This window comes from Eriocheir sinensis, chromosome 43 (genome assembly GCF_024679095.1).
Source record: "Eriocheir sinensis breed Jianghai 21 chromosome 43, ASM2467909v1, whole genome shotgun sequence".
NCBI classification, from domain to species: domain Eukaryota; kingdom Metazoa; phylum Arthropoda; class Malacostraca; order Decapoda; family Varunidae; genus Eriocheir; species Eriocheir sinensis.
The window spans coordinates 9,586,147-9,606,146 of NC_066551.1; the positions used below are offsets into that span (position 1 = coordinate 9,586,147).

The 20,000-nt window shown below is 41.7% G+C and overlaps 1 protein-coding gene across 11 annotated transcripts in view; it reads left to right on the top strand.

Moving 5' to 3' along the window:
* The window catches only part of LOC127010449 (band 7 protein AGAP004871-like), a 215,819-nt gene that overhangs the window by 132,838 nt on the left and 62,981 nt on the right, over positions 1-20,000 (top strand). The window contains exon 2 of one of the 11 annotated variants that reach the window (XM_050884627.1): positions 6,773-7,565. The exons of the other annotated variants lie outside the window; for them this stretch is intronic. Within the exon in view, the coding sequence (XP_050740584.1) occupies positions 7,493-7,565 (73 nt within the window). The 5' untranslated portion in view covers positions 6,773-7,492. The remainder of the gene's footprint in view (positions 1-6,772; positions 7,566-20,000) is intronic. 11 annotated transcript variants of the gene reach the window in all.

A 20,000-nucleotide genomic window follows, 5' to 3' on the forward strand; every position in this document is an offset into this window, starting at 1 on the left:
ATAAACACCACCACCACCACCACCACCACTATTACTACGACTACTAATACTTCTACTAGTAATAATAATAATACTTTTACCCTACTACTACATAATATTCCGAGGCAGAAAACATAACACTGACAATCACAACTCTGCGAAACAAAACTCAACACATTTTTCTTTTACACAAGAGGAAGCAACGCAGACGAGCTTCTTTTTCGCAGCACAAAATGTTTACCACTGTGGAACATCACTTTAGTCGCGCCATAAATAAATGAACATCAGCAGCAAGCGGCGTAATATTGCAGCAGAAATACACAAACAAACACACACACATAAAAAAAAAGATAAAGTCACACTGTAATTTGCTAATGAAAGATGCAACCCACACACAGAGAGCTTTCCCGCAATACAAACATAAAATGATATAACTCCATCAAAGGAAAAGCAAAATCCAACACTCAGCATCACTTGCAACACGAGAATTCTAGTCAGGAAGGAGGGCAAGTGAGATATGAAACAATAAATAGCAACACCTCGGCGCAACACACAACAGCAACACTGGGAACGCAACACCGAGCGAGCACGATAACTATCACCCTAAATTAAAGGAAATGGTAAACGAAGCAATAGAAGGAGAAAAAGGGAGGAGGAAAAAGGAAGAGAATAGAAAGTAGAAGGATGAGAAGATGAGAAAAGGAGGAAAATATAGGATGAAGATAAAAAAAAAAAGGAAGGCATGTGTTTTAACGTTGATTGAAAGAAATCCAAAGAAGAATCAACACTAGAATCAACACATATAACGAAAACAATAATTATAATCTGGAAGGAGGCAACTTGGAGCCGAGGCAACACAACACTAGACACACAACACAAAACGAACACAGTGATTCCATGGAGAGAAGAAGGAACTGAGACACGAAGCAACACAAAACTAGACACACAACACAAAACAAACACAGTAATTCCCATGAGAGAAGAAGGAACTGAGACACGAAGCAACACAAAACTAGACACACAACACAAAACGAACACAGTAAATCCCATGAGAGAAGAAGGAACTGAGACACGAAGCAACACACAACAGTAGACACACAACACAAATCAAAGACAGTAATGCCCATGTGAAAAGGAGCTGAGACGCGAAGCAACACACAACAACACTTAGAACACAACGCACAGAACGAACCCAATAAATGCCATGTGGAAGGAAGGAACAGAGATACGAGGCAACACACAGCAACACAAACAATAAATTTCAACTGGCAGTAAAAATTGAGATTCCAGGCAACACAACACATCACACAACACAAACAACAATACTCATCAAGAAGGAAGGAAATTCGACTCAGGAGACAACAAACAACACTTACAACACAACACACACAAAAATTTCAATCTGACAGTACAAAATTGAGACTTGAGGCAACACAACAACACTTAAAACACAACACACCACGCAACACAAACAACAACACTCATCAAGAAGGAAGGAAATTCGACACAGGAGACGACACACAACAACAACACTGAGATCACAACACACTGAAAAAACAAGCCATTAATGAACACTCGACAAGCTCAACACACAGCAACTCAACACCGCAACACACCAACACAACATATCATGCAAAACAAAAGCAACACAAGAACACGCACGCACTGAGATTTAAGCGTCTCTCTCTCTCTCTCTCTCTCTCTCTCTCTTTGACCTTTCCAACCTCAATCCTCAGGTCAGAGAATTTTATACAGCCAGAAATATTATGCTTCCCAGTTTATTGTGTTGGGAAAGAAATTGTTATGAAAAATGTAAATGGTAACGACTCTCTCTCTCTATTTCGCAAGATAAGAAGGATGCCCCAAAGAAGAGGGAAGGAGTGACTCAAGGCATTTCCGGAGCTACGATATTAGCATTTTATTCTCTTTTTCTTGGGCTTGTGATGCTTGACTGCCTTTCTCTCTCTCTCTCTCTCTATCTATCTATCTATCTATCTATCTATCTCCCTGTTTCTCTTGTTGACTGACTGATTTATAGGAAGAGAGAGAGAGAGAGAGAGAGAGAGAGAGAGAGAGAGAGAGAGACCCGAGTGTTGTTCAATATATCTGTCTTTTCTCTCTCCTTGTCCTCTGTGTCCTTCTCCTCTTTGTCTTCCTTCCAGTCTTCTTCTTATTCCGTCTCGCCCTTCCTCTTTTTTTTCTTCCTTTTTTATTTCCTTTTTCACTTCATCTTTGCCTTCCTTCCTTCCTTCCTTCCTTCCTTCCTTCCTTCCTTCCTTCCTTGCTTGCTTGCTTCTTTCCTCCATACATTTCCTTATGTTTCTTATTTCTTTCCGTCTTCACTTCCTTCCTTTTTCCTATCTCCCTCCCTCCCTTCCTTCATTCCTTCCTGCGTTTTCTTCCTTCATTCTTTCATTTCTTTCCCTCTCTCAAACTTTCCTGATCCACTGTGACTCTCTCTCTCTCTCTCTCTCGTTTAATCGCCGTACCGTTGACGTTAATCACAAATATCTTCCGGTTAACGTTTCTTATCGATAAACATTTCTCTCTCTTGCCTCGTTTCCTCGTCCCTCTCTCCCTGCCTGCCTCCTTCCCCCCCTCCTTTGGTCCGTTCATCTGTCCATCGGCCCGTCCATTCGCCCGTCACACCTTCCTTCCTCTCGCCCTAATTCACCTGCCTTGCTATCTCGGGGTACTCTGGGTTCTCTCTCTCCCTTCCTATATTCGTTAGATGTTGCTCTCCCGTTTCCTTCCTCCCTCTAATGGTTGGTTCGTGCCGCCCACCTAATTTTGGCTACCTTACCTACCCACCTACCTACATGGCTGCCTATTTTATTTTTTTACAGCAAAGGAGACAGCATAAGGGCACAAAAAAAGGAAACAATAATAAAAAAAAGCCCGCTACTTGATCTATCTAACTACTAATTACCTATCAATCTATCTATTTATCTATCTATCTATCTGTCTGTCTACCTTTCTACCTCCCTGCCGTCTTTCCTTACTATACTAATGATACCTGGCCTCCTGGTTTTCTCTCTATTTGTCTATCTATCTATCTATGTATACTTATCTATCTATTTCATTCTCTTGTTTTCACTCGCTTTCCTTGTCTCATTTCCTCTTTCACTCACTTCTATATTCTTTCTTTCATTTCCCCTCTATACTTATCAACCTATCTCATTCTCTTGTTTTCATTCGCTTTCCTTGTCTCATTTCCTCTTTCACTCACTTCTATATTCTTTCTTTCATTTCCCCTCTATACTTATCAACCTATCTCATTCTCTTGTTTTCATTCGCTTTCCTTGTCTCATTTCCTCTTTCACTCACTTCTATATTCTTTCTCTCGTTTCCCCTCTGTACTTATCAACCTATCTCATTCTCTTGTTTTCATTCGCCTTCCTTGTCTCATTTCCTCTTTCACTCACTTCTATATTCTTTCTTTCATTTCCCTTCTATACTTATCAACCTATCTCATTCTCTTGTTTTCATTCGCCTTCCTTGTCTCCTTTCCTCTTTCACTCACTTCTATATTCTTGCTCTCGTTTCCCCTCTGGCTCTCTCTCGCCTTTTTCCCGTTCGTGTTTCAATTTGCTCTTCTTCCACTTTTCCTTCAGCGTCCTCGTCAAGTGGAAAGAAAGTGAAGGGAGGATAATTAAAAACGTATTAGAGTCGAATTATTGAAAAGTGTTAGAGGTGGAGAGAGAGATTGCTTCAGTGTTTGCGTGTGCGCGCGCGTGTGTGTGTGTGTGTGTGTGTGTGTGTGTGTGTGTGTGTGTGTGTGTGTGTGTCTTGCATTTTACGTCCCTCTGTGTGCCTCGTCCTTTCGGGGATTTCAAGGGATGGCAGGAGAGAAGGATTTTAAGAAGATTGCAGGAAAGGGAAAGGGAAAAAAGAGGCTACAAAGCTAGAGAAAGGGCGTGAAGGGGTGGAAAAGGAAGAGGAGGAGGAGGAGGAGGAGGGGGAAGAGGACCAGAAAGTGTTAAGAGGGAGGACCAAGGGATTTGTGTATGTGTGTATGTATGTATGTGGGGGGAGGGGGGACATGAAAAAGAGAGAGAGAGAGAGAGAGAGAGAGAGAGAGAGAGAGAGAGAGAAAGAACAGCAGCAAAGTGGGCGGGGAGAGAGAGGAATTGCGTAGCTGGGTGGGCGGAGCGAGTGGGCGGGCGTGGGCGGAGCCTGGGCGAGGTGCGGCGGCATAGAGATGTAGAGGAGGAGGAGGAGGAGGAGGAAGAGGAGGAGGAGGTCAACAGCTGCAGAGGGAAAGGGAGGATGAGAAAGTAGGGCGAGTATATAACAGAAAGGGAGAAATAGGAAGGTTTCTAGGATGTGGAAGAGAGGGAGGAGGAGGAGGAGGAGGAGAAGGAGAAGGAGAACCATAAGAAAGAAGACCAGAAGGAAGAGACAAAGAGGAGAACAAGAGAAAGAAAAGAATGAGAAGAGAAGAAAGAAGATGAAGTAATGGATAAACAGAAAAGGAGAAGGAGAAGGAGAGAAAGTAGGAGGAGAAAGACCAGAAGAAAGAGATAAAGAGGAGAACAAGAGGAAGAAAAGAATGAGGAGAAGAGAAGAAAGAAGAAGTAATAAATAAACAGATAAAATAGAGAAGGAAACAAACAATGAGGAGAGAAAAAAGTACGAGGAGGAGGAGGAGGAGAGGGAAGAGGAGGAGAATTAGGAGGAGGGAGAAGAGGATAAAATATTGAAGAAAACACGTGATATTAATTGAAAAAAAGGTAAAAAAACAAAAAACAAACATAACCTCCCTGGACAAAGTTAATAGGCCATAAAACGCGAGTCGAGGAAACGAAAGTGACGAAAATGAAGGAAAAGCCGCGTTGGGGTCACGATCACTCCGTCCCCAGCGTGTGTGCGTGCGTGCGTATGTGTGCGTGTGTGTGTGTGTGTGTGTGTGTGTGTGTGTGTGTGTGTGTTTGGCTTAAAAAATCAATCTCAGACATGGTCCCAAGTCCCTCTGTTGGTCCTCCACTCACGCCTCTCTAGCTTATCCGACCCGGAGGAGGAGGAGGAAGAGGAGAAGAGGAGAGGAGGAGGAGGAGGAGAACTGTCACACCGAGCAAGTCTCCAGATGGCAGAGCGAGACTTAAAATTCCATAAACCTTCAGTAATGATCTTGTGTCCTCTTCCTCTTCTTCATCCTGCTCCTCCTCTTTCTCCTCCTCCTCCTCCTCCTCCTCCTCCTCCTCCTCCTCCTCCTCTTCCTGCATCTCCTCCTCCTCCTCCATTCCACACACCATTCTTAAAGGCGTGTAGAATGAAACAAAAACAAACTATTCGACTAAAACAACTGAAAACAAAAGCCTCAAAGAAGAGAGAGAGAGAGAGAGAGAGAGAGAGAGAGAGAGAGAGAGAGAGAGAGAGAGAGAGAGAGAACAACAAAAAATACAAAACCAACTTCAGAATATACAAAAAAAAAAATGCTTACAAACTTACTCCTAACACCGGACCCGCTACCTTCCCTCTCTCCCTCCTCCTCCTCCTCCTCCCCGGCGTACACGTGTGATCAGAATATTATTATCGTGGAGTGGACGGAGGCCGATAACACAGCGACGTGACCTATGGCGTGGGAGTGGCCTGCCTTAATTGACGGGGAGGAGGAGGAGGAGGAGGAGGAGGAGGAGGAGGAGAAAGGGACGCACCTGTGTAACTGAGGATAAGGAGAACGTGGAAGAAAGGAAAGGAAAGAGAGAATAAGGAAATGGAAGTAAAGGAAAAAAATTACGATGAAAAAACGAAGAGAAAGAGGAAAAAAGAGAGAATAAAGAAATGGAGTTAAAGGAAAAAAGAAGAAGAGAATGAAAAAACGAAGAGAAAGCGGAAGAAAGAAAGAGAGAATAAAGAAATGGAAGTAAAGGAAAAAAGAAGAAGAGAATGAAAAAACGAAGAGAAAGAGGAAGAAAGAGAGAATAAAGAAATGAAAGTAAAGGAAAAAAAGAAGAAAACGATGAAGAAGCGAAGAGAAAGAGGAGGAAAGAGGGACTAAAAAATTGGAAGTAAAGGAAAAAAAAGAAAAATGCGATGAAAAAACGAAGAGAAAGAGGAAGAAAGAGAGAATAAAGAAATGGAAGTAAAGGAAAAAAAAGAAGAATACTATGAAAAAGCGAAGGAGTAGGAGGAAAGGTTGAAGAAAAGATGCGCTCAAAAGAAAACAGAAAAAGAAGAGAAAGTGAAGGAAAAGAAGAGGAAAACGATGACAAAGCAAAGAGAACGAGGACGAAAGAGGAGGAAGAAGGAGAAGAGAACACACCTGGATGACGAGGAAGGTAGAAGCGGTTAAAGAGAAGGAAAGATGGAAAGGAAAGAGAGAGTGGAGAAGAGGAAGTGGAAGAAAGGTCGGTGAAAAAGATAAGTCGGAAAGGGAAAAGAGAACGAAGAGGAAGTGGAGGAAAAGAAGATGAGAACAGTGACCAAGCGAAGAGGAAGAGGAAGAAGGAAGAGAAAAAAGAAAAGGGACAAGAAATGAAATGTAAAGTTGAGACGGAGACAAGACGGAGGACAAGAGGAGAGGAAAGAGAGCGAGAATGAAGAGGAAGGAAGAAGGAAGGAAGACAAGAGGAAAAGAAAGAAAAAATAAGAAAAGCAAAAGTTCAGATTTTCGGTCGAGGGAGTTTTGAGAGCAGCGCGCACACACACACACACACACACACACACACACACACACACACACACACACACACACACACACACACACACGTCCTTGACTGTTCGCAATTTTCCATGTATTTTCTTCTAATTATCAAAATACTAATTGAATGTGAAAATATTCCTCTCTCAGGGACACCAAACTCAATTAATTTTTTCCCACTGAAACGTGGAAAAAAAAAATCTATTAACATTCGCGACTCGCAGATAGAGGAAGGGAAAAATCGTGTGGGCGGGGAGGAAGAAGAAGGAAGGAAGGGAGAGGGACACGAAAATTCCTCTCTATTTTTGTTTCTCGCGGTGAGAGTGAAAGAAAATGTTTTATATCTGAGGAACATGAAAGAAAGTCAGGAATGGAGGAAGAATTGAAAAGCTGATGCGAGTGTCTCCACCTGACGCGGACACTACAGAAGGAGGAGGAGGAGGAGGAGGAGAAGGAGGAGGAGGTAGTTAGGTGAATTGGAGGAGGGAGGAGGTGGAGGAGGAGGAGGAGGAGGTGTAAAGCTATACCATAAAGTGTAAGAAAACTGCCCCAAAGCCGAACGAAGTGAACTTTTAGGAAGCAAATCGAGCCCCGATGGACCTTACGAACACAAGTTTGAAGCAGCGAAGCAGTTTTCTCGACACGTTTCATAGGCGTGTGTGAGCCATTCCGAAGACCTCCCTCCCTCCTTCCCCCTCCTTCCTTCCTCCCTCCTCCTTCCCTTCCTCCCTCCTCCTTCCCTTCCCTTCCCTCCATCCCTCCTCCGTTCCGTCCGTCCTTCCCTGGGTTTGAGATAAGCGCTTCGAGCCTCCTCCCCGAGTGAAGCAGCGTCCTGAACCCTGGATCGAACCCCGAGTCGAACCCTGGACCATGGATCACTACCAGAAACAGAACAACCATCAGAACCACAACGTCCAACACAGCGCAGGAGGTGTTACTTACCGTGAGTATTGGGTCCTCTTCCTCTTCCTCTTCCTACTCTTGTTTGTTTTCCCGTTCTCTGTCTCTCCTCTTCTTCCCGTCCGTCAATCATCTTGTATCACTCACTCGCCTTCTCTTCCTTATACTTTCTTTGCCTTATACTTTCTTCGTCGTTCTTCTCGTGGTAGTCTTTTCAAGTTTCTCTTATTTCATATTCTGTTATTTTTCTCCTCTTCCTTCTTTTTCTATTTCCCGTTTTCTCCTCCTTCTCTGTTCCTTATACTTTCATGGTCGTTCTTTTCATGGTAGTCTTTTTTTTTCTTATTTCGTAATTTGTTGTTTTCCTTATCATCATCATCCTACCTCAATTTTCTTCCTTCACCGCCATCACTGCCTCCTCCTCCTCCTCCTCCTCCTCCTCCTACTACTACTACTACTACTACTTCTACTACTACTACTACTACTTCTAATTTCATTGTTCTTCTCGTTACAGTCTTTTCATGTTCTGTTTATTTTGTATTTTGTTATTTTCCTCCTCCTTTTCTCTCAGTTCTCTTCTTTCCCTCCTCCTCCTCCTCCTCCTCTTCTTTCCCATTAACTCTCCACCTTCGACGTCGCGGCTTCCTGAGAAATATGACAAATCGGCCGCATTAAACGCTATTTCTGGCCCTATTAAACTCCGAGTCAGGACGGGAAATAGTATAAATTACCTCGAGTCGTGGGTGGGGGTGACAGGAGCCGCCCCGCGCAGCGCCGATCAGGGCTCCTTATTTACGTTTATGTCTGTCTGTCGCTGAGGTCATTAATTTTTACGTTTGGCAGAAGGCGTTATGGTGATGGGAAGAGTTATTGCTATCCTGACACCAGTTTTGACGCAGGGATGTTGAGAACGATGCTTGTATAGGCTATGTTATGTTAGGTTAGGTTATATATATGAGGAACGTTATTGCATCATGGCACTCCCAGTTCATCTATTACGTACGTTCAGCAGTGCCAGGTTATCGTACTCAAAACATCGTATTTCCGGTTTTTGACATAACCATGGCAAACAAACGCCAATAATTCACGATTTCAACAACTATAAATGGATCTTGCTAATGGGACGGGGGAGACAGTTTTGTGGTCGGAAATCGGCAAATACATGAGACTGAGTACGAGAATCTGGTAACTTTATGTACGGGCCGCTAATATTATATCGTACGACCGATAGAGATCCTCATACGTCTGGCAGAACTTATCGCACGGCCGGGAGAGTTGTCGTAACCATAAAAAAAAGTCATGGTACACATCCAGAAGTAGTCCTTTGTTGACAGAAGTTCTTGCAAGTCTGCCGAAAACTAACCTAACTCGACGTCGTGCATAACTAATTGTTTTGCAGGCAGAAGTTATCTCACGCCCGCTGGAAGTTAGTCGTGCAGTGGTACAAATTTGTCGTGCGTTTGACAGTAAGCCGTGCGTCATTTTTTTTATTTTTAACCCCTTGACTGAGGATTTCCTACAGTCAGACATCACCAAGCTACAGGAATGGAGCAAAAAGTGGCTGTTACAATTCAATGAAGAAAAATGTAAAGTCCTGCACCTTGGGAGGGGATATCCAGCACACCAATACCACATGGGAAACACTCCACTATCCACCACAGAGGCAGAGAAAGACCTGGGAATATATTTTACCAGGCTACCAGGGAAAGCCAAATCCGTGCCAATCGCAGCGGACGGGTTAAGAGCAAGGGAAGCACTTCAAGGACAAAACAATAAAAACAGCAACAATAAAGTCCGCTGCTCTGACTAAAGAAAATGGAAGGCTTGGAGAGAGGTCAATTTCGGGTGTAGAACAACGGTGCCAGATGGTCGTACTTTGCCTCTTGACGACTGCCGATTTCCGACGCAAAAACTGCCTTCATCACCCAAATAACTGCATTCATATTTGGTTATCGTTTGAATGGTTAATTATTGGTGCTTCTTGGCAACAGTTATGGACCAGAAACCGGTAAATACGTATCTCTTGAGTACGATAATCTGGCAACGGTGGTGTAGACGTGTCCTCTCCTCTTGAAAGATAGAAGGTAATCGTGCATCTGGCTGTAGGTAGATAGTGAACGTTTGACAGGCAGGAAAAAAAAATAGAATAAGCATACGATGTTTTTTTTTTTTTTTACAACAAAGGAGACAGCTCAAGGGCACAAAAAAAGGAAACAATAATAAAAAAAAAGCCCGCTACTCGCTGCTCCTAAAAAAATCCAAAGAGGTGGCCGAAAGAAGGGTCAATTTCGTCTAGTAAAATTGAAGGGTGGGTCTGGAAGAATTTAGTTGTGCTTCTTCGTAAGTCTGGCAGAGGTCGTTATAGGATTGGCAGAGGTTCATCCGGTTTCTGGAGGTAGTTATAGAACGACTGGTAGAAATAAATGAATCGTACGTCTGGTAGAATTTAGTCGTCCGGTTGGTAAAAGTCAACTGTGTGTCTGGTAGTCAGTCGTGCATAGCAGAAGAAAGTCATGCGTCTGGCAAAAGTTAGTTGTAATCTTACGTGTCAGAAAACCACGGAAATATGAGAACCACGCCAGCGGAAATCGTGGTTTGACTGAGGATCCACGGATAATTTGCCCATTGTAATAGCCCCTTAATTGAAACTGATCGTAAAGCTGTGGGGAAGCAATTGCACTTAAACTATAAATTATCTGTGTGTGTGAGAGAAAGAAACAAACGTACATCTAGCAACATTGGGTAGTCAGTCTGGTTAGAATACGAAAACCTGGCACGCGTATTATAATCCACAAGAACTGAAAAAAAAATAAGTAAAAATTGAAAGGAAACGATTTATAGTATTGCTAATATTTCAATAGATACTGAAACAAATTCGCCAAAAGTGATGCAGAATAAAACTATCTTTATATCGGGAGTCATTGGTAAGCTGTGCCAAAAGTTATGTAAAAATAAAGAGGATGAAAAATATGATATTCAGGAAAGTATTGGCAAAACAGAGGAAGGTCAGCGGCGTGAAAGTTTGAAATATTGATAGAAAAAGAGCAAGAATGGAGAGTGTGGGAAAATGGGAGAGTAAAGAGAATGGCATGCAAGGAGAAAGTGAATAATAGAGGAGGAAGAGTGAGAGAAAAGGGAAAAAACGTAGAAAATAAGAAAAGAAAGAGAAATGAAATGAAAAGTTAAAGAAAGGAAAGGAATAATATGATAAAGTAAGAGAGAAAATGGATGGAAAATGGAAAGAGACGTAAAAAATTTGAAAAGAAAGGGAAGAGAGAGGAAATGAAAAGTTAAAGAAGAGGAAGGAACGCTGAGGTAAGATGAGAGAGAAAATAAAAGAATGGAAAATGAAAGAGGAGGGGAATGGACGCAAAGGAGAGGTAGAAAGTAAAACAATAAATAAAGAAAACGGAAGAGGAGAAAAATAGATGAAAAGTAAAAGGTAGAAAAACACAGGTGGGGAAAAGGGGGAAGGAATGGAAAATGGAGAGGAAATGTAGAAAATAAGTAAAAAAAATTGAGAAAGAAATGAAAATGGGGAAGAGAGGAAGGAATGTAAAGGAAAAGTAGAAAATAGGTAAAAAAAAGGGAAAGAAATGAAAATGGAGAAGAAAGGAAGGAATGTAGAGGAAAAGTAGAAAATAAGTAAAAAAAAATAGGGAAAGAAATGAAAATAGAGAAGAGAGGAAGGAATGTATAGGAAAAGTAGAAAATAGGTAAAAAAATAGGGAAAGAAATGAAAATGGGGAAGAGAGGAAGGAATGTAGAGGAAAAGTAGAAAATAGGTAAAAAAAATAGGGAAAGGAATGGAAAATGGAGAAGAGAGGAAGGAATGTAGAGGAAAAGTAGAAAATAAGCAAAAAAATAGAGAAAGGAACGGAAAATGAAGAAGAGAGGAAGGAATGTAGAGGAAAAGTAGAAAATAAGTAAAAAAAAATAGGGAAAGGAATGGAAAATGGAGAAGAGAGGAAGGAATGTAGAGGAAAAGTAGAAAATAAGTAAAAAAAAATAGGGAAAGGAATGGAAAATGGAGAAGAGAGGAAGGAATGTAAAGGAAAAGTAGAAAATAAGCAAAAAAACAGAGAAAGGAATGGAAAATGGAGAAGAGAGGAAGGAATGTAGAGGAAAAGTAGAAAATAGGTAAAAAAAAATAGAGAAAAGAATGGAAAATGGAGAAGAGAGGAAGGAATGTAGAGGAAAAGTAGAAAATAAGTAAAAAAAAATAGAGAAAGGAATGGAAAATGGAGAAGAGACGAAGGAATGTAGAGGAAAAGTAGAAAATAGGGAAAGAAATGAAAATGGAGAAGAGAGGAAGGAATGTAGAGGAAAAGTAGAAAATAAGTAAAAAAAATAGAGAAAGGAATGGAAAATGGGAAAGGAGAAAAATTTATGCAACAGAAAGGCAGAACTGGATGAAAAGCAAGAAAAGTGGAAGGAAAATGAAGGGAATGGAAATGGGCGCAAAGGAGAAGGGAGAGAGGAAGGGAATAATCAATGGGAGAGGAAAGGAAATGAATGCAAGAGAAAAAAAGAAGAAGAAAAAGTATGAGAAGTAAGGAAAGATAAGTAGAAGGAAAATAAAAGAAAAGGAAAGGAAATCAATGAAAAGAAATGAGAAACCAAGAGAAGAAAGAAAAAGGAATGGAAAGTGGAAGAGGAGAGGAGAGGAAATATGCAAAAGAAAGTTAGGAAAGTTAAAAAAGAGAAAAACAGTGCAGGGAAAAAGTGAGGTGAAAAGAAAATGATACAGAGAAAAGAAGAAAGGAAGAGAGGAAAATATAAAACAGTGAAGAATAAGAAAGAAATGTAATGGCAGAGGAAAGAAGAAAGGAAGAGAGGAAAATATAAAACAGTGAAGAATAAGAAAGAAATGTAATGGCAGAGGAAAGAAGAAAGGAAGAGAGGAAAATATAAAACAGTGAAGAATAAGAAAGAAATGTAATGGCAGAGGAAAGAAGAAAGGAAGAGAGGAAAATATAAAACAGTGAAGAATAAGAAAGAAATTTAATCGCAGAGGAAAGAAGAAAGGAAGAGAGGAAAATATAAAACAGAAGAGGGTGTGGGTGCAGAGAAGTAAGAAAAAGAGGAAATGGGAAAGAGAAAGTAGAGGAAAAAAGGAAGAGAGGAAAGTAAGAAACAGGGAAGAATATTGATGTAGAGAAAAAAAGAAAAAGAAAGTGGGAATTGAACGACGGAAGTTGATGTAGCAAAGAAGAGGCAAGGAAGAAAGGAAATGGGAGAAGAGAGTAAAGAAAATTGATGCAGAGAAGTGAGAAAGAAAGGAAATGGGAAACGAAAGAGGGAAATCGGTGCAGCAGAGAAGAGGCGAGGAAGAAGGGAAATGGAAAATGAAAGAGAAAATTGATGTAGATATGAAAAGAGGAAAATAATAGACAGGGATGAATATTGGTGCAGAGAAGTGAAAAAGAAAGGAAATGGGAAACGAAAGAGGAAAATCGGTGTAGCAGAAAAGAGGCGAGGAAGAAGGGAAATGGAAAATGAAAGAGAAAATTGATGTAGATATGAAAAGAGGAAAATAATAGACAGGGAAGAATATTGGTGCAGAGCAGTGAGAAAGAAAGGAAATGGGAAACGAAAGAGGGAAATCAGTGGAGCAGAGAAGAGGCAAGGAAGAAGGGAAATGGAAAATGAAAGAAAATTGATGCAGATATGAAAAGAGGAAAATAATAGACAGGGAAGAATATTGGTGCAGAGAAGTGAGAAAGAAGGGAAATGGGAAATAAAAGAGGGAAATTGGTGCAGAGGAAAAGAGAGGAAAGGAGAAAATGGGAGAGGAAAATAAGGAAAAGTAGTACAAAGAAATGGGTTAGCAGGAGGTGAACTTACTGTCACATTCCCTACATTAGAAATTGCTTGGGTAGAGAACGCCCCCCCTTCTCCTCCCCTCCCTTCCCTCCTTCCTTCCCCTTCCCTTCCCTTCATTTCTCCTCCCCTCACCCCCCAGAGGAAGCAATAATTTCTTTCCCTTGCTTTTCTCTCTCTCTCTCTCTCTCTCTCTCTCTCTCTCTCTCTCTCTCTCTCTCTCTCTCTCTCTCTCTCTCTCTCTCCTCCCCCCCCCCTTTCGTTGCTATTATAAGGTGGGGGGGGTGATGCGTCGCTCTGTATTGATCACGGGGGGAGGGGGGAGGGAAGGGTAGGAGGGAAGAAGGGAGGAGGAAAGGGAGGAAGGAGAGGGAGGAAAATTACAGGGCACTGGTCAGAGTTGAGGTCAGGGTTTTGGAGGAGGAGGAGGAGGAGGAGAGAAGAAGGAGGAGGAGGAGGAGGAGGAGGAGGAAGAAGAGAAAGAAGTATAAATATTTAGACGTTATGGTTCACTTACATAATTTCTTTTCTGTTTAACTATTTTTTTCCATTTTTTTTTCTTCACTCTAGTTTATCATTTTGGGCAAACCGTTTTCTGTGCAGCGAATCATGTCATTCATTCAGTGATTTATATTCTGATTTTTCATGTTTGGTTGCTGTGTTGTATCATTTATATTTCTCTCCATCTTTTTATCTGTGTGGGTGTTTGTGACCCTTCGTCCGTCTGCTTGTCTGTGTGTCTGTCTCTGCCCCCCCTCCTCTTTCTCTCTCTCTCTCTCTCTCTCTCTCTCTCTCTCTCTCTCTCTCTCTCTCTCTCTCTCTCTCTCAGACCCAAGATTTCCGAACTTACTCACGTTAGCAATCATCCAATTACTGTCCTTGTTCATCCTACCTGAAGCTCACGGCGGCGCTCTTCCTGGGAATAAAATATCTTCATCCTCTCTTCCTCCTCCAAATTTTCCTTCCCTCAGCAAAGCATAGGCCTCGAGGATATAGAAGACGAGGGTGATGGTGCAGGTAGTTTCGAGAGAGAGAGAGAGAGAGAGAGAGAGAGAGAGAGAGAGAGAGAGAGAGAGAGAGAGAGAGAGAGAGATTAGAGGAGGGATGTTTTGAATGAAGGAATGTAGGAAAGAAAGGAAGGAAGAAAGGAAGAAAATAAGGAAAGGAGAAAGGGAGGAAGGAAGGAAGGCGAAAGAAAATTATAGGCAGGAGGAAGACGAATAGATAGAAAAAAAATAGAGGAAGAGGAGATGGAGAAGGGAGAAGGGGAAAGAGAAACAGGAGAAAGAGGAGGAGGAAGAAAAAGAAGAAGAATGAGAAGAAGAAAAGGAGACGATGATGTTGAATATTGATGATGATGAATAAGAGGTAAAAAAGGAGGAGGAAGAAGAAGAAGAAGAAGAAGCGGAGGAGAAGGAGGAAAAACCAACGAGAGAGAGACGGAGGAGAAAAAATCATGAGAAATGGCGTTCGATATATTGGCGGTATATATTATTTTTCTTTGGGTTCCGATATTATTATTATTTATGGCGTGTTGGTAAAAAGCGGCGCCAATAGGTATGGGCAGGAGAATCCATTTGGGGGGAGAGTTTGTCGAGGAATGAAAAAGTGTAACCTGATTTATTAGTTGAATTTGGTAGTGGTTGGGCGGTGGTGGTGGTGGCGGCGGCGGTGGTGGTATTGGTGGTGGTGGTGGTGGTCGTGTGTGTGGGTGTTGCTTACTGATTTTATTTATTTATGGAGAAGGCTTGGCTTGTAGGGTGTTTATTCTGTGTGTGTGTGTGTGTGTGTGTGTGTGTGTGTGTGTGTGTGTGTGTGTTTCAAGTGGCACTAAGAGGTTATAAATATGTAAATAAAACTCCCTCAATTTTACACTCACATAAATAACATGTTGTGAGCACTTAATTGCCTTACACACACACACACACACACACACACACACACACACACACACACACACAAACACAAACAAAAACAGAGGTGGTGGTGGTGGTGGAGGCGCCTTAAAAACTACCAAAAATGAGACAAAAAGAAAACACCTCCACATACAGTTTTTCCTCCACCATTGACGGAGGAAACAAGGCCGCTTTGTTCCTCCGCCGGCACGTGGGAGAGGGTAGAAGGCCCGCCATTGACACAGCTGAGAGAAGGGAGGGGAGGGGGGAGAGGGGGAGAGGGGGGGGAGGGGGGAGGGGGAAAGGGAGGAAGGGTTGGAGACAAAATATGAGGTGAGGGTTGGTGTCATTTTTCCCTTTAGCCGTCAACACCTTTTCCTTCTCTCTCTCTCTCTCTCTCTCTCTCTCTCTCTCTCTCTCTCTCTCTCTCTCTCTCTCTCTCTCTCTCTCTCTCTCCTCATCTTTTATCTCCCTTTCTTCTATGTCTTTTCTGTCTGCTTCTACTTTTATTTCTTTTCCTCATTCTTTATCTCCTCTTTTCTTCTTCTATATCTTTGTTTTCTTCTCCTCCTTTTATGCCTTTTTTTCTCATTCTTTATCTCCTCTTTCATTTCTTCTTCTACTTCTTCTTTCTTATCTTCCCTTTCTATCCCCTTTTTCATTTTCTGCATTTCTCACTCCTTTTCTCTCTCCGTCTCTCTCCTATCTTTCTTTCTTATTCTACTCGCCTTTTTTCCATTTTGTTTTCCGTTTTCTTCTACTCCTCTTCCTTCTCCGCCTTCCTTCCTACCGCCATTTCATTTTCCGTCTTTTCCATCTCTCTTCCATATCCTACTCCAGTCTTTTTTTTCTTCTCCATTTTCTTCTTCTCCTTTTCAATGTATTCTTTCTTCCTTTCTTTCTCCGTCTTTTCAATCTCTCTTCCATATCATTTTCATTCCTTCTGTCATTCTTCTCAATTTCATCTCATTCATAGCCTGCATCTCATCCTCATCCTCTTCTCTCTCCTCCTCCTCCTCCTCCTCCTCCTCCTCCTCCTCCTTTTCCCTGCACCATCTCCTTCCTCTCCCTCGTCCTCTTTCTGCTTCGCTATTGTTTACTTTACGAATACAGAAAACGGAAACCCGAGCTGGGAAAATAATAAGCAAAAAAAAATGGAAGGGGAGACTGAGGCATTCTGGACAACAGCTTGGTATTATGCTTTCTTCGTTTCTCCGGGCAAAGGGGGGGAGGGAGGGAGAGACGAGGCGGAATACGTGAATTGTTCGTGGGGAATAAAAAAAAAAAGAAAAAGAGGAAAAAGAAGAATTAGGAGAGAAAGTCAGAATGTAACCGCAAGGGGATAGACAGACAGACAGACAGACATGTGCAGTACCCCCCCCCCAAAAAAAAAAAAAACGCTCCCTTCCTCTCTTTTTTTTCTATTTTCATTCTCTTTCTCTTTCTATGTTTCGATATAGCTTTTTTTTTCAGGCTTCGTATTCCACTTCCTTATATTTCTCTTCTTTATTTTTACTTTTGTGCGTCTTTTTTCCTCTTTATTTTCTTCAGTTCCTTCTTAATTTTCTTCCTCTTTTCCTCTTTCTCCTCTTTTTCTTTATTTGCTTCAATCCTCTGTTCGTTTCCTTCACCTCCTTTTATTTCTCGGTTTCTCTCTCTTGCTCATCTCCGTTTCTATACATTTCTCTTCTGTTCCAACTTCCTTCGCTTCACCTTTCTCTCTCCTTCCTTTCGTGTACCCTTCCTTTCTCTGATTTTTACCTCCGCCAACGAAGTTGGAGGAGGTTATATTTTCGGTGCGGTCAGTATGTTTATTTATTTATTTGTTTGTCTGTTCGTTAACAGTTTCCTGTGCACAGTTTTGCGGATGTCTCAACCAATCTTTTCAGGAAAGCTTAGTGTCCATCCAGAATATAACCCATTCTTTTTTTTTATGTCAAAGGTCAAAGGTCAACGTCAAGGTCGCACAAAACGTCAAATTGGCCATAACTTCGGTTCTCGCCATCGTAGAGACTTCAGACTTGGTTTATATTTTAGATCATGGATACACGCACTTTGCATGGCCTTGAGCTTGACCTTTGACCTTGAACTCGAAAATTTCGCCCAGGTCAATGTTAAAAAAGTAGAATTTCATCAAATTTCGAGACAAATGCTTCCATATGATGCACCTTGTCCATCCAGAATAGAACCCATTAATTTTTTTATGTCAAAGGTCAAGGTCGCACAAAACGTCAGATTGGCCATAACTTCGGTTCTCGTCATCGTAGAGACTTCAGACTTGGTTCATATTTTAGCTCATGGAAAGACGCACCTCGAAAAGTTCCTCCAAGGTCAAAGTTTCCAAAAAAATAGAATTTCATCAAATTTCGAAACAAATGCTTCCATATGTTGCATAGGATCGCAGCTGATGCCCATACCAATTTCAGGACGATCTTTGGCGGAGGTGTGCACTCTCCGAGTGCTATGCGTATAGTTCCTTATCCTTTCATTTTTCCTCTCCTCGCTCTTCTTCCTTCTGTTCTTCCTCCACCCCTTCCTCCTTCATCTTCTCTTCTGTTTACTCTTCGGCTCTTCACTTTCTTCTTCCTCTCCTTCCCTTCCTTCATCCCTCCATTCCTCTTCGTTAGTCTTCCTTCCTTCTCTTCTTCCTCCACTCCTTCCTCCTTCCATTTTTGTTCACTCTCAGCTTCTTAACTTTTCTCCCCCTTTCGTTTCCTTCCTCCATTTCTCCATTCTTTAGTTCTCCTCTCCTTTATTCCATTCTTCCCTCCAGTCTTACGAATTTCTGCTCCAATCTGCTGCCTGGGAACGAAGGAGGAAAAAGGAAAATGGAGGGGAGGAGAAAAAGGGGAATGGAGGAGAAGAGATGAAGGAGAATGGAGAAGAGGAGGAAAAAGGAGAATGAGAGAAAGTTTTCCTCTATGGTATTCATGACGGAAGGGGATAGAGGAGGGAAAGGGAGAGGAGGGGAAGGGAGGAGGGAAGATGAAGGGAAGGGAAGGAAGTGAGAGAGGAAGACCGGAGTAGATGGTGCGCGTGGTGAGAGAGAGAGAGAGAGAGAGAGAGGGAGAGAAAGATAAGGGAGGTCTCGAATTTTACTCTCTCTCTCTCTCTCTCTCTCTCTCTCTCTCTCTCTCTCTCTCTCCGCTAATGAGGTTATTCGGTTACCTGTGCTTACCTGGGGTCCACGGAAGGCGATAGGCGATAAGAAAGAGTAAAGAAGAGATAAAAAAGAATAAAAAGGATAACAAAAGAAAATGCGTGATATGTTTTCCTTTTATGATCCCTTCCTGCTTTCTCTTCTATTTCTTTTTTTTTCCTCTTCTCCTCCTTTCATTCCTTTTCTTCATTCTTTCTTTTGTTCTCCATTTCGTCTTCTAATTCTACTTTTTTTATCTTCTCTTTGTTCCCATTTTCCTTTTCTGCCTTCCTTCTTTTCTTATTTTCCCTTGCTGCCTTCCTTTCCTTCCTCATTTTCTTTCTCCGATTCTCTCCATTCTCTCTCTTCTATCTCCTACCCTGTTTTTCTCCTTTTCTTTTCCTTTTCTGCCTTCCTCCTCTTATTTCTTCGTCTCTCTCTCCGGTCTTTCTTCCATATCCTACTCCTCTTTTTCTTTTGTCTTCTCCTTTTTCTTCTCCTTTTCCTTTTCTGCTGTCCTTCCTCTTCTTTCTTCAATCTCTTTTCCGTATCGTACTTATTTTTTTTTCTTTAACCTCTCCTTTTCTTCTCCTTTTCCTTTTCTCCCTTCTTTCCTTCCTCCCTTACTTTCTCCGTCTGCCACATCGTAAAGGAAAAGAAGAGAATGAACAATGACAGAATAAACGAAAATAAAATAAAAGGATAAAAACAAAAAAAAACTAAATAAAATAGAAACAAAATAAAGTGTCAGAAGAATGAAAATAAAATAAGAATGCCAGGAATTGAAGATGATAAACCAAAGATATCTCAGAAAAAAAGTAAAAAAAAGCTAAAAATAAAACACACAGACGTCATTGGAAGTGAAGACAAAATAAATACTGAGAAAAAGATGAAAAATAGAACAGCGTAGTTTTCTCTCTCTCTCTCTCTCTCTCTCTCTCTCTCTCTCTCTCTCTCTCTCTCTCTCTCTCTCTCTCTCTCTCTCTCTCTCTCTCTCTCTCTCTCTCTCTCTCTCTCTCTCTCTCTCTCCATGTCTTCCAAAACGGGCAGGAAGAGGGAGAGCAGGAAGTGTAGTGAAGAGGAGAGAAGAGGTAGAGAGAGTGTGGGAGTGTGGGATTGGAGAGATGGAGAGATAGATGAAGGGGGGAGGAGGGAAGGGGGAGGGGGAGGGTGCACGAGAGCTCTCCAGATAAGGTTGAGAAAAGCTGTCGGGATGAAGGGTGTTGAACTAAAGCTAATTGGGCGGGGTTTTTTTATTTCTTTTTTTTTTTCTTCTCTCTCTCACGTTTCTCTTTGTGTGTCTCGCCATTCATGATCTACTTTGAGAAATGCACACGTCTTCTACCTCACGCTCTGTCTGTCTATCTGTCTGTGTGTCTGTTTATCTCACGTGTTTTGCCTCGCTGGCTGTTCGTTTTGATTTTGTTTGTCTCACGTGTTTATTTTTCTGTGTGTGTGTGTGTGTGTGTGTGTGTGTGTGTGTGTGTGTGTGTGTGTGTGTGTCTCACGGGGTTTGCCTCTCTCTGTCTGTTGTGTCTGTCTGCATGTAAGTTTGTCTTACGAGTTTTGCCTTCGAGTCCGTGTGTATTGTTTTTTTTATTGTTTTTTTTTTACATTTCGG